This window comes from Colletotrichum karsti (assembly GCF_011947395.1).
Source record: "Colletotrichum karsti strain CkLH20 chromosome Unknown Scaffold29, whole genome shotgun sequence".
Classification (NCBI taxonomy): domain Eukaryota; kingdom Fungi; phylum Ascomycota; class Sordariomycetes; order Glomerellales; family Glomerellaceae; genus Colletotrichum; species Colletotrichum karsti.
In genome coordinates, this window is record NW_024065929.1 from 53,643 (window position 1) to 79,883 (window position 26,241).

The following is a 26,241-nucleotide window of genomic DNA, read 5'->3' on the forward strand; positions in this document are numbered from 1 at the left end:
CGCATATCATGAGCGGCCCGAGTCCACCAACTTCGCATGCAATTCTTAGAATTTTGCCATGGACCGCGGGCGGTGGACTTGCGGCCAGCTCGGCAGTCAGAAATGATAATTTTTATATCTGTTCATTCACACACACGCACACCGTCCTGTTTCCATTCGCATTGTTTTGTTTTGAGCTGACTCGACAGTTGTTTGTGGTCGCGTTGCGTGCGTCATTTTACGACGGGGGCCACGGGGCGGGGGACCCTCCCGAACGTCCGAGCGGGCCGATCAAACGGATCAGACTGACCTGTCGATGTGGGTTTCGCACACCCTGCGCCGTGATTGACATCTGCAGGGTCACGTTGGAGGGTTTTGTCGCGGTGGAGGACGACGACCTGTCGCGAGGTCTGGACTTTGTGTCCTTTGGCCGGGGTTTTGAGCCTCAGCTTTGTCGGAGCTGACGACTGCCTCGCGGAAATGCGGTTATTTGAGGTTGTGCGCGTTGGAGGATCGACTTGTGGTGTTACTCTGCGACCGTTTGGTGGGGGCGAGGTTCTGGAGGATCAAGTCGAGATGGGAGTTCGTGATTGGGGAGGGAGATGGTGTTGGTCTTGGGATGATCTGCGCATGGGTGGAAGTCTCTGAATAGATGTCTAGGGCAGGAGATAATCTCCTCGACGACAACCTGAGTGCTCGGCTTTTCACTGTATTTGGCGCGCTTGCTCGTCGGGCTCGTGTACGAACGTAACCCATGGGGAGGTTGATGGAAGTATGAGCGTGGTGTATTTAAGAAGACTGCCTCATGCGCCTCTTGAAGAGTGTTCAAGCAAGCAGTTCAACTTGTTGTACTCAGCAGTGTCAAGTTTCAATCCGAATCCGAGTCTCTTTACATGTACTCAATCCCACACGGGGTCGAAAGTTTTCATGGTGATGTGAGATGGCACAGTGTTTGTAGCGTTTCGTCGTCTGGTGTTTCTTCTGTTCTTGCAGTATTACATAGTATTCTACTGGGTGTTTGATTGTGCGGTTGGTGATTGCGGTCTGTTCGTAAGACTATGGATATTGTCGCGGAGGGATGGAGAGGTGTGGTGGTACGCAGGTAGCACCGGAATCACCAGCAACAACACTAGCAATTTTTGAAAACTGCAAGTATGGCCACAGGATTGCTTCTTTTGAGTTTTTCATAGTGATTAGCAGTCTATTTTATATTCGAGCTTGAGATAGTTTAGTCCCACCAGACGTAACCTGATGACGGGGAGATGGAGACTCTTGACGGAGGCAAAGGGTTTGTCGAGTTAGCGGTTCTGTTGTTTGCGAAAAGATGTGGCTTTCCTGATCTTGACTTGAGATATAAATATCGTCTGCATAGTCCTAGATCCGATTTGGTCTTCCAACAGAACCGGACACCCTGACGCAACCTGTGGCTTCTTCTGTTGTTGGTCTTAACATACCCAGGACTATGTCTTCAGTCTGGCATTGAATCTTCATTTTGATCTGTGTACGAAGACATCGTGTCAACCGTGTCCCGTCTCTTTGGATCTTCTCTCTTGTCTTTGGTTTATTCAAGTATATACGTTGATGGTGTATGACTGCGCTGGCGTTGATCGAGTCGTCACAATGTGGTTTGCTGCGTTGATAAATATGCAGCTAGCCACTGCAAGAGAAGCCGTGGTAGCAACACCTCCAAACATCGCACACTCGAAGACAAAGCCGGCAACCTGGAGAAGTCGGAAATTGAAAACACCGAGCAGCTCACTTATAGTCGTGATGAATGCTAGGCGAAGAGCAGGATCTGGAGTACGCACGGCGTTCCACGGCCAGCCAACGTATATATGTGAAGTGGGCGTGTGCTTGCGAACTCGAGTCAACTGGTGGATTATCAAACATGGAATTCTTGTTCCGTCCTACTTCTAGTACACGCGTCATGATACCTCTCAGAATGCGCTCGAAGATGAGACGCTCGTTAAAGGCTATTTAAAGGGTGACGATACGCGGATCTAAAGACTCTCCCTACAACAGTGAGCACAAGCTCGCACCGCAAGGATTCCTTTGGCGCTTGGCCGGTAGTAATGGATGTCATTAGGCCACAGAGAGAGGCGACCTACCGCCGGGCAAATCAAGTCTGGAGGATATTGGATCTTGGTTAGTCCGGCGACTCGTACATCTCGCTCATAGTCCTTCATCTTCGTCTCGAAAGTATTCATTACAGACTGCTAGAACCGCAATCCCGCTGTCCCAAAGTCGCCGCATTACCCACGAGTTGCATGATATCTGCATGTGGTTTCAGTCGTCAACTGTTTCATGCGGAACATGACGGCGTTCATTAGACTCGTGCTCTCTGTCAAGTGAATGACCGGATTGCCATATTCATAAGTCATGGGCCGCATTCGCATGAGAGGAGCTAACACTTAGATGCCTTGGGATATCTACAATGAACAATCGAGCTTGCAGCCTAGTCCATCGGAGCAGAACCCCTGGCAACTGATGCAGCTTTCGGTAATGACACAGAGCCCATAAACTCCAAAGTTTCGAGCAGTTCGTGCGCAACGACGGCATTTCTGTCTTGCGGGAATAATGCCAGCCCTTTGAGACTTAACATTGCTTACATACGTCAACTCATGCCGACGCCAGAGCGACAGCCGAGCTGCCGCTGCCTGTCTGCAAAGCACGCAGCTCCTCGTCGGGCCGGCGCGGCGTGGACTGCGGCGGAACATCCTCCCAGGCCTCCTCGAACCCGGCGGAGCGCGCGTATAGCGGCCCCGGCGCCTGGAGAGCGTCGACAACCATATGCTGGATTTTCCGCCAGACCTCATCCCCCTTCAACACAGCCCACGGCTTGTCCTCGTACCGCTTCATCAGTTCGTGACACAGTGCCGTCGCGCGCGCCTGTTTGATTCCGTGGCCGTCGTCGCCAAAGTCGTGGAGGCGGTTCCCGATCTCTGTCACGTCACAAATCAGCGATGAATTGGCGTCTGTCTTCCGACGGGCGACTTACTCTTGATCGAGCTTTCGCCGGTCACCTTGGGGCTGTAGGAGGTGATGCGGCCAAGATCAATGGCGGTCCGGCCGCGAGCGGTGTACTCAATGAGATCCATACGGATCTTCCATTCCAGCAGGCGCCTCTTGTCCTCCCGTGATAGCCACGACTGCGTGAGCGTCGTCAGGTACATGACTGCGGCGTTGATGTGGTGCCTGCTGAGCATTAGGGTACGGTAGCGAAACGACGGAAAGACATGAGCTGGAGACCTACATGAGGAAGAAGTCGAATTTGACATGGTGAGGCGGATGTACGGCCGCACTGGACGCAACGAGGATCGCAGCGTGAAACATCTCAGCTGTTCTTTCCTCCAACTCGTCGTCCTGGACGCGCACCCTTCGTAACAGGGCAAGCATGGGCGCCTTGGCCCTCTGCAGGATGCCGTCTCTTATCTTGCTCTCATCTCGAAACCGAGCCGCGCCTTCAAAAGCAGAAGAGGTCCGAATCTCCTCGTAAAGATCGATCACGGCCGGCATTCGCGAACCCTGCGGGCTGCCCTCGGCGTCGCGCTCGCTGGGCAGCAGCAGCTCGTCGAGCGACTCAACCTCGTGGACGGATGCTTGCGCGAGTGCCTCGGCGACGATGGCCGGTTGCTTCCACTCAAGACCATACATGAGCTGGATCAACGGGTGCAGCACGCCTGCGTGGAGGCGGAGCAGCATGTCGTCGGACGCGGCATCGCGTCTCAGCAACGTGTCGCGCACGACTTGTTCGTAACCGCCAGCATCGATCTTGTGCTGGAAGTATGCGAGGAAGTCCGGGTAATACTTCTCATCACCTAGGTACTTCGAAGCAGCGCTCTCGTCTCTCAGCATGTCTCTTATAATCTCGTCATGACGAGGTTCGACGGGGCGCTGTAGGTCGTGTCGCAAGTCGAAAGCCCTCTCAATCTGCTTCGCGTTGGCCCCTGTGCCGTAGAGTGCTAATACGTGATGGAGCACCTGTTTCCATGTCAGCCGGAGATGCTCCCTACGTACCATGACACCCACACAAGAGGGGTTGACAAACATGATCGTGAAAACCGACTCGGTTCAGGAATACGTGATGAAGCTAGTCAATCTCATCAAGGTCAGACTGCGTTGTCAGCGGAAGCGCTATTGGGGAGTTTCTTACGTTTAAATCCTTCTTGAGAACCTCCTCTGTACGACGAGCAGCGTCTTCATCCTGGTCAATCGCCCAGAGACCGGTGTTCTTGGGGGAGATGACGATCCGGGAAGACGATGTGTGAGTATATGACATGGTTTGTATATCTCAGAATGCCTCGCAGCGACAGAACTCGATGTCTGTTCGAAGTTGGCGTGCGGACGCTTGTTTAACAACCAACAACATTCGATTGGTCATAAAGCCCTATGTTATGTTCACCACTCCACTGTTTGAGGCCAGCTCTATGACATACTTTTTCTTGGCAAAATGCTTTTGCTTCGCTTTTTTTCTCGCGTCGCGAGAGGTCCAGAACCAAGAAAACGAGAAAACGAAGTGTAAGGATCCACTGGTTGACGGGAAATTGACCAACCAAGGAAGGCGACGAAGTTGTTTATGGACATTGGCGGCAATTCTCCAGTTTCATTACTCGCGAAAGCCAATTTGCAAATGCCGTGTGCATAGGTAATGAAGTCGGTTCAAATCCCGGCCTGACTGCCCATTATTCGGGGGCCATTCTTTAGGGTTTCCAAAAGTACCTCAAATAAACATGTGATGAACATCCAGTTTAGTACTCCTGCAGACGGACAAATTCCACTTCACTGCGTTCTGTTAATTCTTCTAACTTTTCTGTGGTTGAGATAGAGTTTCGAGGTATCGGTGCTGATTTTGCGTCATGACTGATGTTGGATATCCTACGCTAAACATTATGAGAATAAAACCTCACCATGTCTCATCCAACCCGGAACGGCTCTTAGAGACTTCACGGAGAAATTGAATGTGCCCGGCTGCTTTATTGGCATTGAAAACAGCCGATTTTCACCTTTTAGTCTTCAAGAGTATGACCACGTTTCGGCAGACCTGCCAAGCCATGACTCGGTTCTCTCGTATCGATGACGCAGCGGAGCAGCCGCAGAGCGTAAAGAAGCTTCACCATCGTACTTCCGATGTGGGAAGTGAGTCGGGCTGGCTTCTCCCACATGCTATGCGCTGCCTGGAACTTGTCCAAACCGCACTTCGCCTATCGTCATCTTCTCTGGCTCTGGGTATTCTTTACTGAAGGGCTAGAAGGACGCGGATCTGAGCAAATTGCCTCAGCATGCCATCAACTGTCTATGATGGGCGCCTTTAGAACATCAACGACGTCTTGAATGTGTTCTTCAAACGACCATGTTATCGACCAGGACGTTGGCCAGATAAGACGACTTCGTCGCCTTTACAGCACAAGCACGCGAGTGAGAATGGTGTCTGGAAATATGGCCTACTTTTTACAGTTGACATAGTCATTCGACTGCAATCGCTCCCAGATGTAGCAAGAAGCGGCTATTGCGGGCCCAAGTTCAACCACCGCGACGAACCGTGTTCATACAGGCTCAGATGAGTCTGCAGCGATACTGAAATCAAGCTGCACATGTTGTCATGGTTTATGGGTGATTGTTGTCCAATTCAAGACGGAACTAACAGTTCGGAACTATATACATGAATTCCCTCTCGTGAGACCTGAAAATCTTCCCACACCACGAATTTCACTGACATTTTCTACACGCACTGGGAGTAGAAGTCGTTCAACTTCGAGCAAGTTGATCCCGAAGCGCACACCGTACCGCCAGTCCAGCCCTGACCACCACACTGGCCGTACTTGGGAACGGTGGCGCCAGAGCCACCGCCAGCAGCCGTGGTAGTCGCAGTTCCCGCCCGAGTCGTTGTAGCCGGCGCTGCAGCGGTCGTGGTGCGCAGAGTAGTCGGGCTGCTCCCGCTGTCTCCTCCGGGAGCAGTCGCGCTTGAGGTAGCGGTGATACGGGCGGTGCTTTGGGCGACAGTCGAGGGAAGACCAGCAACCAGCGTCGGTCCCGGCATGGGGTAGTCAAGGGGCGAGGTGTAGAGGTTGAAGAGAATGCCGGGGTCGGTGGACTTGTATAGCGCCGTGCCCTTGACACCAGCCGGAGCAAGGGAGCCACCGCCAGTGACCTGGATGTTGAAGCACTGAGGGTATGACTGAGCGCCGTTGGCGTTGCCGCCGGAGTGCAGCGCAATAATCTCATGGCGCAGAACGTAGTTTCCTGCGGCCAGATCCGAGGGAATCTGAACGGTCCAGGTGAAGTTGTTCGCCATCAGGACATCGTCAGCCCACTTGCCGTTCTGGAGCGACATGTCAATGAGGCCGCCGGCGCCAATCTTGAAGAAGTTCAACGACGTCTTGTCGACGGTCTCGCAGTTGCCGCTGCACTTTGCGAGGTAGTCGATCACGGGGCCCTTGTGAGACTCGGGCCATGTGTTCCACATGAGCTGAATCTTGGTTCCCGCGGCGACGGTGACGTGGCCGCCGGCGGGAGATCCGTTCTTGTGGCAGATGACGTCCCCGGTGCCGAAGTTGACGGGCTCGACGAAGCCGTTGTCCGGGGCGTCGATCTTCCACCCGACGACCGGGCCGCTGGGAGGCGAGTAGGTGAAGGCTGGGGAGTCCCAACCGCGGTAGGCGACGCCGTTGGCTACCAGCCAGTCCACGTGGCCGTGGGCTGCTACCGTGGCCGCCAAGGCCAGGAGGAGGGAAGAAGGGGTGAGATTGCCCATGATCAACAGGTTCAGAGTCTTGGGAAGATAGATTAGGTGCGTCTTGAGTTGATCAACGAGGAGCCCGGCGCCTTGGGTGATGAGCAGTGACTAGTTCAGGCAAAATGCACTCCAGGAGACGAGCGGCGCGGCATATATAGTGCTTCATCTGGAGCCGAAGAGGCGCGTCGATTCAACCAGACCGGGAAAGGCGGCAGCTGATATTGACCAGACACCCAATGAGGCAGTCTGGATGATTACGAATGCCTGAGTCGGACATCGCACCATCGTGAAAAGAGTCAGGACGACACGCCGGCGTAGCAAGCTAGGGCCGGATTCCGAGTCTGGATCACATCGAAGCAGGGAAAACTTTTCATTTCCCCGCGGTTTCCTCATATCACCCCCTTGCCTCCACGCGAGCGGCAGCTGTCACGAGCGCATGGGGTCGCGGCGCCATGGTGGGAGGCATTCATCCGGAGTGCCTGAATCGGATTGCTGGGCGTGTCTGGTGTTGTGCTGGCCCATTATTGATTGGGAGCCACGATCCTTGCGTCCGTGGTTGCGGTGAGAGGGACTGGAGGGAGGGCACGTGTGGCCCTGAAACGTCGGCAGCGAGGCGGCGGCGGCGAAGAAGAAAGGTGCAGAATTAGGAAATCTCGGGCGGCTTGCACCGAGAAATGTGACGGCTCGCAGGAGCCGGGGTTGCATCGGAGGACCGGGGATGTGGAGATCGTGATGATTGGTGGGTGAGAGACATTGAACCACTCGGGAGATGGAATTATGTGTAACCTGATGGCTGCCTCTTCATGAAGCGGTTTCTCGTTCTGGAAAGTAGTTTTCGACGACGTTGACGGTTGGCCGCAGTGAAGGGGGGCAATTAATACATAAAGACAGCAGACTCTCGCAGTCTGACACGATATCACTGCCACACAATTCCTGCTTGGAGTTCCGACTGGATATTCCAGTCTGTTCCAGTCGCGGTCGATGGCGTCTGCCTTGGCCGAACTAACGTTTGACTGTGGACTCGCGCCGAAAATGTGATACCCCTTCATTCGATGGTTAAGCGATTTGAAATCTAAGACGCTTGGCGACGTCGAAGTCATGTCTCGTCACATCGACTTTTCTCAGTCGGCGGCTCCAGGGCTGTATTTATATTAAGGCTAGTTAATACATGAGAATTTGAACCAGAAGAGAGAGAAAAAAAATACAGATGAATACCACCATCTCCTGTTCAGTGATTACTAGTCGAGGATTAGGCAGAGTATTGTAGCATCAAGCCCCCAGACGATACGGACGTTGAGGGGTGTTTGAGAGAATCACACCTAGACGAGCGAATGAAATTGCAGAAGAGTTCTCTATTGGACTCAATCAAGATTTCATTGCCGGAGATACCGGGCTTCGAAAAGTCCCGAAGCCGCGCGTTGGGAACCGCTGACCTGAATGAAAGCCTCCTGCATCAACTCAAGTGAACCCCAGATCTACCAGACCTCAAGCACTTGTGCTTCGTTGATTTCCCCGTCTCTCAAGACAAAACAGACTGTCACATCTTCGACTATGAGACTTGGCAAATGCGGCGATGGTCCCCGGGATCGAATAATACTTTACCAATAGTAAGTCTTTGGATGGAAAAGATCTGACAGATTTTTCGATGGCAACCTGCTCTCCCGTACTGTGTACACTCAGATCAGTTCATCTTGCCTGTGCCTAGTCAAACCTCTCGACTACTGGCCTCAATAAGACAGACCAGGGCGACCAAACTGTTGTCAAACTACCAGAGATGGCGGTAGATCAGTGAGGAACATATCGTTCTTCAAGGAGAGTAGTCGGGCGGCCCCTAAGCTGTATCGGATCCAAGAAGGGTTGGGCGCGTGTGAGTGCGGTTTGGTGTAGATCCCGGGCTTCTAGACCTAATATGAGAAAGGCTTATCCCAAAAGCTGAAATGCAGAATGAATTCCAGGGAATAGAGTCAACAACAACTTTTGGGGAAGGACCCCCAGGAGATAACATTTAAATGATGATATGTATTATTTACCGCTACCAATACTTCAAACGTTAAGAATTCTCCTCGCGTGGCTGTTCCATTATTTTGGGCCCTTATGAGTTTTGCGCGTCATGGAGGGGCGGCCTTACTTATAAGCAAAGCATTTTGACCGAGGGCATGCACCAACATCCCGAGTTCCACACCTGTACCTCTGCGTTGGTGTAATCGACAGGACCGAACCACGAGCGATGTTGTATCGGAATACAGCTCGGAGGGCGTTCGTTCCGAGCATGCAACGGCTCGCGGACCGAACCGGAAGGCCGGGGGATATGGGGCCGCAAGCCGTTCTAACGCCTACATGCCGACACCGGCAGCTGTACAGCCACCTCTCGAGACAGCATAGAAACAGGCGAAATAATATGGCTTTGAGATAGCAAGTCCGAAGACTGCGAGTTCTTACACGTTGCTTTGCGAGACTATGTCATTGTTTCGACGCGATCCGGTCCTTTACTTGACTGGAGATAATGTACGCCCAGCCGGTTGTCAGATATCAGATGCCGACTGAGGAGAGAAGCTAGCGAGTCTAGAGAATAAATCCGATGACTCAATGTCCTAAGTCTCAAGAAATCTGAAAGAAATCTGAGTGGCATAATCGAGAGTAAACTTACCATCAGCTTCACGGTACGGCAATAAACATACTCATCATAGCTTTGTTATTGCCGTATTGCTTCCCGTAGACAAAGGCGGTAATTGGGTACGGAAATCCTTAGGCTATTATGACGGCTGGATAGCTCCATTTTCCACACTGGGCTAAGCCCGTGTCTGATACCCTGTCGTCGGACTTCTCCTGTTCTTGGCATCAGCGCACTGTCTCGGTCTTCGCGGCAATTTCAAGCGAAGAAGGTTCGTGTCAATTACTAAATGGCAAAGGGCAGAAAGAAACTGATTCTTGGATGATATCATATGATGGCCGTTTATAGTGTTAATCTGTAGAACGTTCAACATAAGTTTGCGGGCTACGGCTTCGTTCACCCAACTATCTATCTTCAAGCTTGTTTGCTAGAAGTCCATACCTCGCTTGGTAGCTATGATGCTGATATTATTCTCGTTGGGAAGCTTTGTCTCAAGTGTTCTTGCAGCATCTTGCTGGAGGGACACCACCTGTTTAGGACCATCCGAGCCTTCATTTCCTGGACCCTGGGAGAGCAACATATACTCTCCTTCTTCGCGACAAGTGCATCCCGTATCTGTACTCTCCTACACGGATGGAAAGTTCATGTCCGACTACGATAACGATGCCTATCTCAAGCTTAACCGCACGACAGACGAACCCCCGGCTTTTGTTCTAGACTTCGGTATCGAAGTCGGAGGCATAATCAGCTTTTCCTATGATCTCCAAGGAGTCGAGAATGCGTCTGTTGGCCTGGCTTTCACAGAAGCCAAAGACTTCATTGGCCGTAATTCAGATAGCTCGAGAGGTGGTAGCGGTGGCAGACCCGGTGACGGACCATGGCTTGCAAACATGTCTGCGTCCACGAATGGTTACTATGTCATGCCCGATGAGAGGATTCGTGGTGGCTTCCGGTATTTGACAATATTTCTCGAAACTCCAGGAACCGTTGTTTCTCTCGGCATCACCAACGTTACCCTCGATATCAGCTTCCAACCGACATGGTCGAACCTGCGAGCTTATAAAGGTTATTTCCACTCAGAAGACGAGTTGCTGAACAAGATCTGGTATAGCGGTGCGTATACGGTGCAAACGAACTCTGTACCAGGCAACACCGGCCAGAACGCCCTGGGCAATAGTGTTCGAGGTTGGAGAAACAATGCTGTGATTACCACGGCAGACACCGTGCTGCTAGACGGAGCTAAACGAGACCGATTCGTGTGGATTGGTGATATGGGCACAGCCGTTCCTTCGGCCTTCGTCGGAACTGGCGAGCTCGAAAGCACCAAGCATGCTCTTCTAGCGATCTTTGATAACCAGGCAAGTTTTCCCGCAATCATTTTTACTCGTCATATCCGCGGCACATGGGGCTAAGTATTTTCATACTTTAGAGGTCTGATGGCATGTTTCCGAAGGCAGGCCCACCTTATGTTGTCTATGACAGTGATAGTACGTCAAGATGGCCTCTCCGAACTTCATGCAGTGGTGCTGAGTACATGGAATTTAGCCTACCATTTGTGGGCTCTCATCGGCGCCTACAATTACTACCTGTACTCGGGTGACACTGAGCTGGCTGAAGAGCTCTGGCCGAAGTACCAGACGGCTATGAACTACAGTCTGGCTACTATCACGTCTGCGGGCATAGTCAGTGTTCGTGGCACGCGCGACTGGGGACGCATTGAATCTACTACAGAACGTTGCTCTGCCAGCTTTTTGTGTGTCAATCCCCTCCTTTCATGCAACATACTCAGGAATTATGATTCTGATGTGTTGGTGAACTTCAACTTAGGCTGTGGTATGCCCTTACAACTGGCGCTAAGATGGCGTCCTGGTTGCCGAGCTCTTCGACCTCAGACTCAAATCTGACTGAAGACTACCTCAATCAAGCTGCAAACTTACGGGAGGCAATCCTCAAACAGTTCTGGAACGAGGAATTGGGAGCATTCACCGAGGCTCCCAAAGACAGAAGTCTTCACCCGCAAGACGCCAACAGCATAGCTCTTGCTTATGAATTCGTGAATACGAGTTCTCAAGAGGCGGAGAGCATCTCTAATTATCTTTCATCGAGATGGACGTCAATTGGTCCATCATGCCCGGAACTTCCAAACAACGTGTCGCCGTTCATCTCAAGCATAGAGCTCCAAGCGCATTATCGCGCAGGGCGGCCAGACCGTGCGTTGGAGCTCACGAGAGCTCTTTGGGGCTGGTATCTCAACCATGAAAACGGCACGCAGTCGACGACTCCGGAAGGCTTTCTCATCGACGGCACATGGGGATACAGGTACAACAATGGGTATTCCAACGGCCCAGCGTACATGTCTCATGCCCACTGCTGGAGCAGCGGTCCGACCTCAACGCTCACCGAACACCTGGTCGGACTACGCGTAACGGAGCCTGCTGGAAAGACCTGGACTCTTCAACCAGCCACGTTTGACGAACTCAGCTCGGCGCAAGCTGGTTTCACAACCGCTTTAGGGAAGTTCTCGGCCAAGTTCGAAGTTAGCGACTGCATGTCCGCGATTGAATGGAACACTCCTGAAGGTACACATGGCTCGGTCATTCTACCCGCAAAGAATGCAATAGACGTCCCAGGTGGGACAGGAAACTATACATTCAAATTGGCCACATGTAGATGAGTTGTTTTGCAACGAAGTACTACTGCGATCTACTTATTGGTCTACAACATGATTCTCAATAGTCAATTTTCTGAGCATGCTTCTAAAAGCGGTCTCACGTCTAATGTAATGATCGTCCTTTTGATGCTGGGTGAACTGATGACAGTCTCCGTGGATGTGAGCGGTTATGTCGTTATTTACAGTTGCTTCTGCATACTATGCAATGGAAATCGAAGCGGGATGAGAAGAGCCCTAGGCTAGTTCAATTCACAGAACATAGCTGTCACCTGGATGTTTCCAACTCTAGCCTGTCCTTCCCCGCATCTCTCTTTAACCTATTATGGAAGCCAAGTTGCACTAACTCTGGGGGTTGGCGGATCGAATGTGTGTCCCTCGGTTGAAATAGAAACGAGATGGGTGGTATTACATCAGGACCATCCTACGCACACGAGCCGGCTCGTGTATCTCGACTTGATGGCGGAGCATATACGCAGGCAAAAAAAGGTTATGTCGAGGGTTGCGGTGCAGGAGCATAGTCCACATAGCCCGGAAGCTAGGTCATTCGCTACAAGATGTTGGCAGTCAGACTCTACTGATTCCTCCGCCAATGGGCCTCTACAAACTGTATGGTGCCATATGTAAAGCAACACGTTATATACTACCAGTTGAGCTAGTACCTAGCCGGCTCTTCTCTACTGAAAAGTGACGTGAACATGGGGCTTCCGTGTCATGCCTAGTTCGTCCTCTCTTGACGCGAAGCATTGACACGAAGTCGAACAGCTTGTCGATTCATCTGGGAATCGATGGGAATTATCCGATAGGACCGCTTGTTACATCAGACTAGAAGTCTGAGATACTTCACATGGATATCTAGTTGCAGAAACTCATAATGTGTTCCGACATGAAATCTATTTACGCTATAAAGTGTCACGAGGAGTAGTAGTGAACTTCGAAATATTTATTGAACGGATTTCCCACCATCTCCGACTAGGAGTGTTATCAAGCTCGCACCGCAATCCCGCTTGTCACGATGCCCCGCCTTACTTTAAACGTTTTTGTTCTTGGAGCCCTCTTGCTTACTTCCCTAACACCTGGTCGGTCATTCCATGTGGAAGCTGTGAACACCACTGAGGGTCCTCTGCAGCAAGATCCTCGTGGCAGAACACGAACTCGACTTCGCGACCAGTGGCGTTTCAAGCACTGGGACACCATCCAAGACGGGGTTGTGTATGACATCCGGCCAGACACGGGCAGCGACGGACTCCAAGTTCTGAAGCCTTGGATCCTACCCTCTGGCAACAAATTCATCAAGGATATCGGGAGTCGCTTCCCAGTCCCATCTGAAGTCCCAGATCTGGATGTTCCATATACAAAAGACGACTTCAATGACAGCGACTGGGCGGCTGTGAACGTCCCCCACGACTGGGCCATCAATGGACCATTCTACGAGCCTAACGATAGTGCCGGCTCAACTGACATGGGCAGTCTCCCTGTTGGCGGAGTCGGGTGGTACCGCCGCAACCTGCTTATTGATAGGAAGGATCTCGACAATAAGCGTGTGTTCTTGGATATCGACGGTGCCATGTCGTACCCGATGGTCTGGCTCAACAATCATCTTGTTGGTGGTTGGCCGTACGGATACAACTCCTTTCAACTGGACCTGACACCCTACCTTCGCAACGATACTGACGACAACCTGCTTGCCATCCGTGTGGAGAATCCCACAGAGGACTTCTCTCGATGGTATCCCGGAGCTGGTATCTATCGAAACGTATGGGTCACGGTCACCAATGCCATTCACGTCGCTCATTGGGGGACAGTTATTGCGACCAACGTGTCCCAGACGACCGCGAATCTCGACCTCAAGGTGAGCGTCGAGAACTTGGGAGATTCAGATCGCAACATCACATTGGAGACTGAAGTTTTCGAATACAACTCAGATACTGGCGCCTCGAACGTCAAGCCTGTTGCCAAGTTTCCTTCAAGAACATTCGAGTTGCGGAGTCAACACAACGAGTCGATTGCTACCACCACGGAGTTGGAGAACCCGCGACTTTGGGGGCCGCCTCCCTCGCAGTCCCCGAACCTTTATGTGGCTGTCACACAGATCATCGATAAAGATACCGGCGATATCCTCGACAAATACGACACGCGGTTTGGGATCAGAAGTCTAGTCTTCGACGCCGACAACGGACTTGTGGTGAATGGCGAGCATGTGCGAATTCAGGGAGCCAACATGCATCATGATCTGGGAGCTTTGGGTGCTGCATTCAACGTTCGCGCGGCTAGACGACAGCTTGATGCCCTACGCGAAGTTGGCGTCAATGCCATCAGATCAGCTCATAACCCACCAGCCCCAGAGCTTCTCCAGCTTACAGATGAGATGGGTTTTATCGTCGTGAATGAGATCTTTGATAGTTGGATGAAGAGCAAGAGGGATTGTGATTTTCATCTGATTTTCGAAGATTGGAGGGAGCAGGATCTACGAGCCCTCATCCGACGAGATCGCAATTATCCTTCCGTTATTATGTGGAGTTACGGAAACGAGGTTCCGGAACAGAACGGAAACGACGAGGTCGCAGCCGAGATGGCACGGTATCTCAGGCAGATTGTGCAAGAGGAAGACAGTTCTCGCCCATCAACGACGTCTCTTCATACGGCCTGGGCTGGACAAGAACTTCCCGGTGTCACCGATGTCATATCCCTCAACTACCAAGGTGAGGGTAAACGATACGGTCCTGCCTATGAGCACATCACAAAAGGAGACATCAGACCACCCCAATACCAAGCATTTCACGACACCTACCCCGAGAAAATGATATTTGGGAGCGAGGTGGCCTGGTCGCTGAGTAGTCGGGGCAAGTTCATGTTTCCTGTGTGTCCGTATGACAGCTGCCCCGTCAACTCCAGTTCGGGTGGGAACTCCAAGACCCGCGAAATCAGTGCTTACGAGCTTTACTCGGCCGAAGCCGGGTCCTCCCCGGACAGAGTCTTCAGAACGCACGAAACGTACCCCTTCGTCGCAGGCGGGTTCGTATGGGCAGGCTGGGACTATCTCGGGGAGTCGTACCCTTATAGTGACGCTGCGCGTAGCGCGTACTCTGGCATCTTCGACATGGCAGGTTTCAGAAAAGAACGTTTCTACCAGTATCAAGCATACTGGCGACCCGGCGTGCAGATGGCGCATATTGTGCCGCACTGGACGTGGCCAGAGGATCGTGTCGGCAAGGTCACTCCCGTCCACGTCTTCTCGTCCGCGGATGAAGCAGAGCTGTTCCTCAACGATACAAGCCTGGGTCGACTGGTCAAGGAGCCCATGGCCCATCGCTTCCGATGGGATAACGTAACCTACACACCAGGCGTCCTGCGCGTGGAGACGTACAAGGACGGCAAGAGCTGGGCCACCGATACTGTCCAGACGGTGGGAGATCCCGAAGCCCTGAATCTGAAAGCGGACCGGATGTCCCTGAAGGCAGATGGTGAGGATCTCATATTCGTCACAGTCATGGTTGTCGACAAGGAAGGCAATACGGTCCCCACGGCAGACAACCTCGTGAAATTCTCGATCGTGTCTGGTCCCGGGGAAATCGTCGCTACCGACAACGGTCTACCTACCGACTTCACAGCTTTTCCGTCTACGCAACGGAATGTTAGCAGTGGTCTAGCTTTGTGCATCGTTCGTGCCGGGGATGGAAAGAGTGGGAGGACCGTTTTGAGAGCTGTTAGTGATGCACTCAAGAGCGCGGAGATTAGCCTTGAGGTAGTAAGGCCCTAGCTATGGTGCGTGTCAACTGAGAAAGGACGGTAATATCTTGCCCGAGAACTCTTCCTTGGACAGTTTTCTGGGTGTCAGAGGTCGAGGCGTGGAAGAGCAAGTGCTGTGTCGAATTGACTTGGCCAGACAGGCGAACCACTCGTAACCTGCCACTTTAGATCGCGCTTCTGCACGTCTAAATACAAAATCAGCCTCCCAAAATATTACAAAGCTGTATGAACACACTGAACTACACAGAATTAGAAACCAGTTACCGCAAGATCTAGTCTAACTTTGCTACTTTGCTTCGACATCTACATCGCCAATCTTCCTATACTCACTGCCTCTGATCCATTCCCATTCCACGATCTTGACCGTGCCGTCCTTGTTTGCCGTAGTTCCGTACACTCTGCCCGACTGACATGCGTCTATGGCCAGAAGCTCTTCATCCTCAATTCCTTTCGCTTCGACCAATTCTGTTGCAGTCCCTTCCGTAAATGTCAGGGTCTTCACAGACTTTCCAGGCTCCAGTATCAAAACCTGTACGCCCATATCATCTCCAGATCCAGACCCCGCATCCCCATTATTACTAAGTCTGTACGAGAACGCAGCAATTGTTGTCGAGGAGCCAAGTTCGGTTTTGCCAGAAACTCCCGTGTCTTTCCACTTATTCTGTTGATCGAGGCTTGCGTATCTTGGGGACCCGGCCCCGGAAACAATGTCGAAAACCGCCAGAGATTTGTTCGCTTTCTGATCGCCAAGTATCGGCGCCAGTGCGAGGCCAGAACCAAGAATGGGCTGATTGATATTCGCAGGTTCTGAGTTTCCGAGTGCTGAATCTAACACATGAACCTTTCCGCCAGCATCTTGGTATATGATGATATTTTGAAGTGAGAAATTTCCATTTTCTCTCCCGTAAGACACAATTCTTGAAACATTAGACGGGGTGAAAACGCCGAAACGATTCATTTTGCCCCAGTCGCCAACTTTCTGTAGTTGGTCATCTATGTTACGCGTTTGGCCGACTATGCTTCCGCCATCATCTATTGCGTACACGTGCATATTTCGTTTCTGCAGAGGACAGTCCATATTAGCAAAACTACTTTGAATGGAGTTTTTAAAGCTTGTTAAGATGATTACCGTTTCATTGAACCAGTAGATGTTGGAAGCGAGAGGTGTTCCCTCCCGCAATGTGATGTTGTTTACTTGAGACACAGTCCACTTCTTCCCAGACGAGTTGTACGCAGATTGATACAACTGCTTAGAGTTTCTCTGATAGTAAACAAAGTAGTTGTTGTGGCCGTATCCGTCGGTAAAGCTTGTCGCCGCGAGTTGAGTATTTGAGAGGATATCCATGGAATTGAGCTGCGGCGGTGGGGAGGACGGTGATGATTCGGATGAACTATTTTGTCGTTTACTTGCAGCGACTCCTCCACCGACACCAGCGCCAACAATAATCACGAGAATGACTGCGACTATGATCCGGAACAGCCGCTTCGGGATACCACAAATTACGACGGTGGATCTGGTCAGAGGCTTGGCTGTTGCTGAACGCATCTCGGGCTCGCTTTTGCCAGGGTGTTGGTGAGCCTCGGGTAGGGCGTCATTGTAGACTTCGGGAAAATCATTGCGATTCGGCATCGAGTACTTTGTTGTATGTAAGAGACTCGTGTCCACCTCAAGACGACTGTACTCGTCCCGGTCGGGGTCTTGGGCAGACCTGATTGTGGTGGTCATGATACTCAGCGTTGCGCAGTGAGTAATTTAGCCGAAAAGAAGGGCAGTGCGTGGAAGAGGAAGCCAAATACATGGAAGCCAAAGACATGGGGACAATTCGAGCTTCCGGGTCTTATACGGGGCATCAGTCAAGTTAAATCTTCCATTTCATAATATTCGCGAATCGCCCTGATGTTAGTTGGGCACTGGTTGGGAGGATCGATCTATGCAGGAGACAAAATAGATGTTCTGTTGCCTAATTACCATCAGGCTGGAGGATTCCAGGCAAACTTCTACTTTCCTTGTAATCATAGTATGCGGCGACCAACATCATCACAGCTTTTCAATGTCCGCGCTTATCCTATTGGTTGATTTTACGCCTTGCCGTATCTACCTGCCCAACCAACAAAGTACGTACAACCTGTCAGACGCCAAGAATCGTCCTACGTATCTCATTAGTCCGTTCGGATGAATGAAATGTGCCTAGACGACTGAGGTGGTTTGTTGGGCACGCACCAAATCGTCTCTTCAGGTTTGAGATAAGGTGCTGAGTGAACAGGACTATTGACAGGCAATCATGGACCCCTTACTCAACTTCAGATCTTTCATGGGCCTCATGTAACAAAAGTGTCTGCGACAAGATTTGTCGGCCGGTAATTACTCACAATTGAGTGTTGAGCATCTTTGGATTCATATTTGCAATGACCTGGGGTAATAGATGATTTCCAAAGTCATCGTCCCGTCACAGTATGATGTGGGTAAAGTCATATATCATGGTGGCTTTAGCCTAGTATTAACCTCTCCCGTGCTTGATGAGCCAACTCCCACGCAGCGCAGCATTCATCTAACGAATTCAGAAGATACTGTGCCTCATCAGGCGTCCCGAAATGTGACAATGTTCTAGCAGCTTGCATGACTCCGTAAATCATGATCAGAGGACTATGTCTCAGACCATACTGGCTTCGATACTTTCTCAAAATATGTGTGATATCTTGTGCTGACGAAAGGCAGTCTTTCTGGGCATTCTCGGTTGCCGCCCCGGCGTGATCGGAGGTGGCGTGATCAAAGTTGAGGGCAATTCGAGTACCATGAAAAAGAAGACTGTTATCAACCAAGTTAAAGCCGTTCAGCCAACCGAACGGACAATGACTCACTGAAGGGCAGCCACACTTGGTATGAGAGGGCTGCTTGGAGGTTCCCACTTATTCCATTTCGCGCACGCGGGCAACGCTTCATACCAGCGGCACAAGTCGAAGTTCAGGCTGTCGAGGCATGACTGACGCCCAATCCCTTCCAGACTGGACTTGGTGGAGAACAGTTTTGAGAGCATTCTCTCGATGATTTTCGAAAGCTTGATCTGCTCATTGAAGCAGGGAACTAGGGGTAGTGGGTTGATGTCTCCAAACCGTTCATCGTAGTCCTTAATACCAGCAGACAGCCATGGCGTCATTTCAGGAAAGTCCCTGCTTCATATTAGCATGTTTGATCGGGAAAACATGAGAAAATAATCTCACGGAAGTCGTTCAGTTGTCTCAACCTCGGTGTCATCATAGAAGAGGTATACAGGTCTTCCAAGAATCAGGCTGATTAACTTGTCGGAAGTGTAGCATCCCCAGAAGATGCGCCTACGAATCTCCAGATCTTCATCCGTGGCTAGCGAGGCATCGTGAGATATCCAATGCTTTGGGTCTCTCTGGAAGCCTAGATCCTGAGCCATCCGAAAAGCAATTCCTATGGTACGCAGTTAATGTGGTGATCATCGTTCATGAGACTTCATAAGTCACCTGAAAAGCCCCATCCTTTTGACAAATTTCCTCTTCCTATTTCATAGAACGCCAAGCACAGAAACCCTTGAACAGCAACAATCGAAGGCTTAGTTAGGCCGGAGACGATAAGAATACTTTCAGCTGCCGAGAAGAACTGTTCACTAGCTTGTCGATGGCGCTTGTCAGGAGACATCAACGTTCCAAGAGCACATATTGAGAGCAACAAGGGCGAAGACCAATACTTGCAGTTGGCCCTGTCGCTGAAGTGGTCTCTCAGAAATGCCTCGCGGTAAATAAACATGAAGTGAGGGTACTGCCACTTGAAGAATTGGAGCAAAGCATCTGACACCAATTCATCATGGAGGCTGATACCGAAATGCTCAGCAACATGCTCGAAATTTGACTCGGATCCAGATTGATGTGATGAATCAAATGCGGCGTTGCCAAATAACACGCCTCCTGAGAGGGATCTGGATTTAGCCCCATAAATGCTCGTAGCGCCGTGGTAAATGAGCGATCCTTCAAGATCAACCTGCAAGTTGGCAGTGCTGCTCTGATCATGATTTGGTTGTCTGCCGTCGGCTTTTGTGGTGGCTCCGGTTGCGTGTGAGCCGCTTGCTTGCAGATGATCGCCGAAGGAGACGTTTTTCAGCATGGCGTCCCGTTCTTGCGCTGACGCCGTCTGCAGACTCCCAATGAAAGACTCAAGCGATGCTACCCGATTTTCCAGGCTAGTGACATATTCATGAGTAGCGGGTCGTCGTTTCCGATCAACTTCGCGGTATTCGCAGGCTTGCTTTGCAGTGACACAATTCTGACACGGCTCAGTGCGAGAGCATTTCAGCTTCGGGAGGGGGCAGTCAATTGTCAGCGATATCGGCAACTGGAGTTGAGGAGTGCGTGGGTACCTTTCGGTACTGGCATCGCTTGCAACTGCGAAACGGTCAGTGACAACATCAAAATCAATGAAAGAAAACTCACGATATTCTTTTAGTTGGTTCGGGCATCTCAGATTATGTGACTTGTATGCGTTGAATTAGAGGAGTTCAGAGTTTATCTAATGGCCTGACAGCTCTGTAAATTCAGTGAGTTGCTTAGTCACACCCACGCTTACGTCACTCGACTCACTGAGAGCTGGAAGCTGGACCGACAAAATGGTACTTTTTGTATAGAAATCTCAGCTAAATTTCATATTCACCCTAAGAAACTGGTTTATTCATCCATTATTACTTTGGTACGATATTAATACTGCTATTTTACATGAAGCCTTTGAGGAGCCTCGGTAGCTAGCTTCGGATCTGTCTCAACTATCAATTATGCACTCAGACATATTTGAGCCACAAACTGATATCCTCGTCAAAAAGATTGCATTCGAGAAAACGGCTCATAAGATGATTTCTGATCCCATAATTACACCTTTATCCTGAAAACTGGCACAGGTTTGACTTCGTGGAGTCGTACGGGTTACTCATGTGTATCAGGCGTCAACCCAACTCAAGGTATTTGTCGAAATCAAAAGGAAAACCTCAAATTGGCAGCTTGGCTTCTTAGCCAAGACTCCAAAAAAAAAATCATATCGAATTTCGGTCTGCAAACCCCTCAGAAATAGAAGATAAGTTAGCTGGAAAATCGTCACGACTGGTAGAAAGTAAATCAAGCCTCATGTATCCTTTAACATATAGGCTCCCATAAGTACTTGATGCCACTCAGTTATTGAAATTTGGGAACGACCGGCCTTCCAAGGACTTAGGTAACGTTGGTACCAATTCTTGAACAGACAATTCATGCAGCGAAAAGGTCTGTACACCGGTGTTCCGGTGGGATGCTGCTGACTCGGGCTCTATCATTCCGGCCAGAGTTGATCCAATGCGGAAGGTCAACAGAAGCTACTGACCGAGCATCAGTTGTGTTGACCAATCGGTAAGACGCCGTGTAGCCTCCCAAAGATCATCCGCTTAGCTGGCAACCTCTGGAGCGTTGCCGAATCCCACGCCGATACGCATGCAAACTCGTCTAATACCGCACCGAATAGAGATGGACTAGGATGAGACAGTATAGTAAGCCATTCAATAACACAAAAGACTGGAAACTTGCTCTATCTTTCTGAACAACGAGCCGACCACTGGCCTTTTTCCCTATGTCCACATTCGTTCCTTGACAGCCACATTTCCAATGCGTGCACCGCTCCGCGTCATCAGCTCTGCGGCAAACATCTATTTCTCTCCAATAAGACGGCATTTTCGGCATATTAGTGCCTTGGTTTTGGTAGAGGCGCTCTGCACCCCGGATTGTGCCGGTACCTGCACGGGGAACCAGGGCGAAACGCTGATTTGAGGAAATTTCTCCAACACGACCCCGGACGCCCCTTGACCTAATTCGAGATCTCGACTCTACATGACACAGACACTTCCCCACTGAATAGACAAGGTGGGAACGACAAAAAAGCTTGTCAACAAGCTTGATTCTAGGTATTTCAAAGAATCCGTTTCCCGAGCCTAGATGTGATGGCGTTAGCGTGAGCAATCCCACGGTTGTTAGTTCGTCATTTGTCGAAACAGGGGCCTTCCGGAGGATGCTCACACACAAGTGGAGGAAACACTCGAGGAAGAGCCGCGTAGTCCTGGCAGACGGCCCGCTGTTATTCGCGGAATGAAGATGTTTATCTGCTCCGTCCATCAATGCTACCCTTCAATTCTTCCAGCCTCGCCAGAATCCACTGCACGGAAATAATGGTGCAGTCAGTGAGGCGATGTCGCAATTCCATGGCGGCCCAAGGTGATCTCGTGAGATGTGAGGCCCTGGTTGATGGACGGAAAAGCGTCCGATCGTGTACTATGTCGATCATGTATATAAAGGAACAACCGGCAACGTGGTTCATGGGTTTCTTGAAACGCTCGGCAGCACCAGACTCAACCCATCGATCCTAGATCCTCTTGGCAGATCACGACTCTTCTCCAACATGAAGTTCACTACCGCCTTGGCAACCGTCTTTGCCGGCCTCGCCGCTGCAACCCCGACTCCCACCGTTGACAACGTCGCGGACAAGCCTCACCTCGTCAAGAGAGCTTCTATCTCCGACAAGGCAACTCTGGGATATGCTACCCTCAACGGAGGGTAAGTCTTGGCCAAATTCCACAAGCCTTGTTGATCGCAACTGACAAATTTGAAGAACTTCCGGTGGTGCTGGCGGCACGGTCACCACTGTTTCCACCCTCGCCCAGTTCACCGCTGCCGTGAACGAGAAGGACACCGCCGCTAAGATCGTTGTTGTCAAGGGCGTCATCTCAGGCGCCGTCAACGTCCGCATTGGCAGCAACAAGTCCGTCATCGGTCTTGCTGGAGCTGGTTAGTGATGAGTCATGACGATGGCAACGTTTCCGAGCCAGATTCACTGACTATGATAGGATTCAATGGTGTTGCTCTCCACGCTCGTCGTCAGAGCAACATTATTGTGCGAAACATCAAGTCTACCAACGTCCTCGCCAGCACTGGTGATGGCCTGAAAATCGAGGTGAGAGTGCTCGGAGCCCTCAAAAACAAAGTAACAAGCACTGAAATCAACATGACACATAGGAGAGCACCAACGTCTGGGTTGACCACTGCGAGTTCAGCTCGGCTCTCGTTTCCGACAAGGACTACTACGACGGTCTTGTGGATGCTTCCCACGCCGCTGACTACTTGACCATCTCCTAGTAAGGACTCTCAAATCGCTTATGTGGCATGTGTAAGGCTAACAAAAGAAGCACTTACTTCCACGACCACTGGAAGACTTCTCTCATTGGGCACAGCGAGAACAACGGCGCTGAAGACAAGGGACACCTCAGGAGTAAGTTGCTCGTCTTGGAGATACGTTGGATTGATACTAAGTACTACTCGACAGTCACATACGCCAACAACTACTGGGCTAACGTCGGCTCCCGTGGCCCTTCTCTGCGCTTTGGCACTGGCCACGTCTACAACTCTTACTACCTGAAGTATGAACCCTTCTCAAATACCAACAAGGTGACAATCACTGACTCAAAGCAGCGTCAACTCCGCAATCAACACTCGCCAGGGCGCCCAGGTCCTCGTACAGAGCAACGTCTTCAGGAATGTTACTGCCCCCATCGAGACCAAGGACTCCGACATCGTCGGCTACGCCAACGCTATTGACAACGATCTCGGAGGTGCTGCCAACACCGCCCCGGTCGGCACCCTCAACGCCAACTCGCCGCCTTACTCCTACAGCCTCCTCGGCTCTGCCAACGTCGTCGGAACTGTTCCTGGCCAGGCTGGCCAGAAGCTCACCTTCTAAATCAATCTCGCGTTACCGATGTTGCGTAGACCCTACGAAGATAGGGACACGAGAGAGACCTTTGTAAATATTGACTTGGTCATGGAATGATGGTCCATATTACTTTCGCACATATCTTATGTATGTACATATATTCTTCAACAGATGTTATTGCCTTTCGGTCTGCGAAGTATGCATGTACCCAACTTCCAAATGCAGATCACTCACTTTGATCGTTCCAAGCCACCATGAAAGGATGTTTGCACGTTCCAGAACTCCGGAATTCCAAAAGGATCTCACTAAGTCGAAGCCAAAGTCGTGGCACCAATTATAAATCATAAACAGGAAGCAGTTTGCTACGTCTTAGCGGTCAAGGTCTTAATCATTACTCGAGCAACGTCGCACGACGACGTGGTGTCTACCAAATTCACTGCGCAGCCAAATGTATGTACAGGTAATTGAAGGGTATTCCCGCCCCGGTTTCCGTGTATGTCATCCTCAGCTGTATATCTATACGTCCATGCTAATGTTCATCAAGGCTTGCACCGGACAGAACGAGACCATTGGCTCATTCTGAAGAGCCTCCAGGGCTTCAAAGTGACTTCAAAGCAACTGTAACCAACTCATGCAGACGGTATGCTCAAGGCATTCGCTCCGGGCAATCGCCATCAACTAATTCGATACGCAATGATGTGTTTTGCACTCATAGTTCTTGTATCTGCCGCGCGGTGTTGCGTGACGGTGAAAGTGAATTGCACAACATCTTTGGCGTCTCCGCGAGGCAAATACGGTGTGGCAGAAACTTTTGGTGGAACTTTTCAATCGAACTTTTCGGGCCGTCGATGTTTCCAAGGCTTGCCTCACTTCAACTTCAATTCCTGCTGGGGTGCAGGCGGCTGGATAGCTATTTGAGGCGGGAATTGGAGCGGCAATGCGCCTGGTTTCTGCTCGGCTTGCTTTTGTTGGACCTGGAACTTCTGCAGGTTCTCGTGCTCCTCGATCTTCTGCTTCTGCTCCTCGGGGGATAGCGCGTTGAAGGCGGCAATGTCTTGGTCCCACTTCATGACGCACTCGATGTTCCAGTTGCAGCGCTCGACTTCGCCAAAGATCGGGTGCCTGAATCTCGGGTGACGGCTAGGCCAGTTCGATGCGTGGTAGTGGTGCTTGACGAGGGCTCCTCTAGAATTGTGGTTTCCCGAGTCCGAGTGGCCTTGGCCAGCAGCGTAAGATTCAACGTCGCGAACCAGAATGCCACTGACGACCTTGGACTCGTCGATGTCGTGGAAGTCGTCCCATGTAATTGCCCCGGAGCGGGACCTGGACGACATGACTTCTAGAACCGCTTTGGTGAAGGCCGAAGGACCGGTTCCACTAATGACTTCATCGAAGTCAAGCTTGATTTCGGAGATTGAGACTCCCTGCGTCTTGGCGACATCAGTGAGCCATGCCATGATGTTCTCGACCAGCTTGAGCATAACTGGGTGTCGGGGCCGCGACATGAAGGTCCATTGGCAGAAGGACATGGACTTCTTGCCAAGAATAGGATGGTCTTTGAAATGAGGTTGGTCAATCTCGACGCCAATGACCAGATCGATGTCTTCTTCCTTGTATCTCTCAGGGATCCACCTGCTGATGGGTCGGAGATCTTCGACGTCGATGTCAGCGTAGACGCCACCCTCCGCGTACATGATCATGTACCGAAGCAAGTCTGCTTTGATGATAGTTGCGTTCACATGGCGATACACGTCGACAATATCTGGGCGGTCGAAGCCGTCGGGCCCGTAATGCTCCTCAACGTACTCCATGTCGTTAGTGTCGGTAAGGACTTCATAACGGAAGCCGGGATTTTTGTCCGTCCATGTTCTGGCAGTGAGGATTTGTTCGCCCTCAAAGGAGAACGGCGCGACCTTCCAGCTCTGCCAGATCTTCTTGGGAAAGCCTCGAGTTGTGGTCGACGACCGACCGTTGCGTTTTGAAAGGTGAACGGGCTTGGGAACGGAGCCGACCAGGTCAACGTTGAGCAGAAGAAGAACTAGACAGACGCAAGCGATGTAGAGAGGAATGCATCTGCGCAGTTGTGTTGGAACTCTGTTTCTGAAGAAGTTGGCCTTGGAGCCCGTCGGGCTCAATGGACTCAGCGGACTCATGATGGGTGATGACATCTCTGCTGAAGTCGTCCAAAGTTGGAGATCGATGGAGGTGTTCGAGCAAAGAAGCTTTTGGACCAAGCTTTGGGCGAAGATGCGACGAGCATAAGAGCAAGACAAGCGGGATGCATGTAGAGATTTGAGGAACTTTCTACATGCAGGCACGCGACCTTAGGCTGTACTAGTCGCCGAGGCGGGGATGGCCCTACTCACGCCCGGCACACTTGTCCCCCACTCGCCGCCTATCAGTTGTGCATCATTATCACGAGCCGGGATCCAAGGGCCAAGACGTGGGAGGCAGCGCCGAGGTCGTTTGGCCGAAGTCGCATCGTGTTCATCCCTACTATCTAGCAAGTGATATGAGTCGTCAAAGCTGACTGACGCCACCGTTGCTCCGATTTGTGTAACTCACTCTGCTGTAGTTCTTTTGGTGTCTTTCAATACGAGAGAGGCTAGAAGCTGATCTCAACGGTGCTCCCTCTCATTCGTTCTGCCACAAGAACCCCCGAAAGCCACCATCTCTGAGCGTAGAAAGTAGAGGGGACGGCGGATCGAAGCCACCCAGATTGCGGGGAGGAAATGAGAACCACTCGTTTGTGGACGCCCGCA

General features: G+C 51.1%; 6 protein-coding genes across 6 annotated transcripts; 3 read left to right on the forward strand and 3 right to left on the reverse strand.

Annotated features, from left to right (window-relative positions):
* Positions 1-2,598: 2,598 nt before the first annotated feature.
* CkaCkLH20_08548 (uncharacterized protein) lies at positions 2,599-4,258 on the reverse strand (the record flags this gene model as incomplete). Its single annotated transcript, XM_038891263.1, has 4 exons — positions 2,599-2,921; positions 2,978-3,174; positions 3,233-3,960; positions 4,133-4,258. The coding sequence occupies 4 exons, from the start codon at positions 4,256-4,258 to the stop codon at positions 2,599-2,601; spliced, it is 1,374 nt and encodes a 457-aa protein (XP_038743275.1).
* A 1,440-nt stretch (positions 4,259-5,698) lies between these two features.
* Positions 5,699-6,817, reverse strand: CkaCkLH20_08549 (glycosyl hydrolase family 61; the record flags this gene model as incomplete). Its single annotated transcript, XM_038891264.1, has 1 exon — positions 5,699-6,817. One exon carries the CDS (start codon positions 6,815-6,817, stop codon positions 5,699-5,701), a length of 1,119 nt encoding a protein of 372 aa, XP_038743276.1.
* Positions 6,818-9,967: 3,150 nt separating this feature from the next.
* On the forward strand, positions 9,968-10,735 carry CkaCkLH20_08550 (Six-hairpin glycosidase-like protein; the record flags this gene model as incomplete). The annotated part of the gene is made up of 1 exon (XM_038891265.1): positions 9,968-10,735. One exon carries the CDS (start codon positions 9,968-9,970, stop codon positions 10,733-10,735), a length of 768 nt encoding a protein of 255 aa, XP_038743277.1.
* A 2,271-nt stretch (positions 10,736-13,006) lies between these two features.
* On the forward strand, positions 13,007-15,751 carry CkaCkLH20_08551 (beta-galactosidase (Eurofung); the record flags this gene model as incomplete). The annotated part of the gene is made up of 1 exon (XM_038891266.1): positions 13,007-15,751. One exon carries the CDS (start codon positions 13,007-13,009, stop codon positions 15,749-15,751), a length of 2,745 nt encoding a protein of 914 aa, XP_038743278.1.
* A 6,420-nt stretch (positions 15,752-22,171) lies between these two features.
* CkaCkLH20_08552 (pectate lyase) lies at positions 22,172-23,506 on the forward strand (the record flags this gene model as incomplete). The annotated part of the gene is made up of 7 exons (XM_038891267.1): positions 22,172-22,326; positions 22,382-22,557; positions 22,617-22,723; positions 22,786-22,904; positions 22,956-23,038; positions 23,093-23,186; positions 23,239-23,506. 7 exons carry the CDS (start codon positions 22,172-22,174, stop codon positions 23,504-23,506), a joined length of 1,002 nt encoding a protein of 333 aa, XP_038743279.1.
* An 839-nt stretch (positions 23,507-24,345) lies between these two features.
* Positions 24,346-25,647, reverse strand: CkaCkLH20_08553 (uncharacterized protein; the record flags this gene model as incomplete). The annotated part of the gene is made up of 1 exon (XM_038891268.1): positions 24,346-25,647. One exon carries the CDS (start codon positions 25,645-25,647, stop codon positions 24,346-24,348), a length of 1,302 nt encoding a protein of 433 aa, XP_038743280.1.
* Between the last annotated feature and the right edge of the window lie 594 nt (positions 25,648-26,241).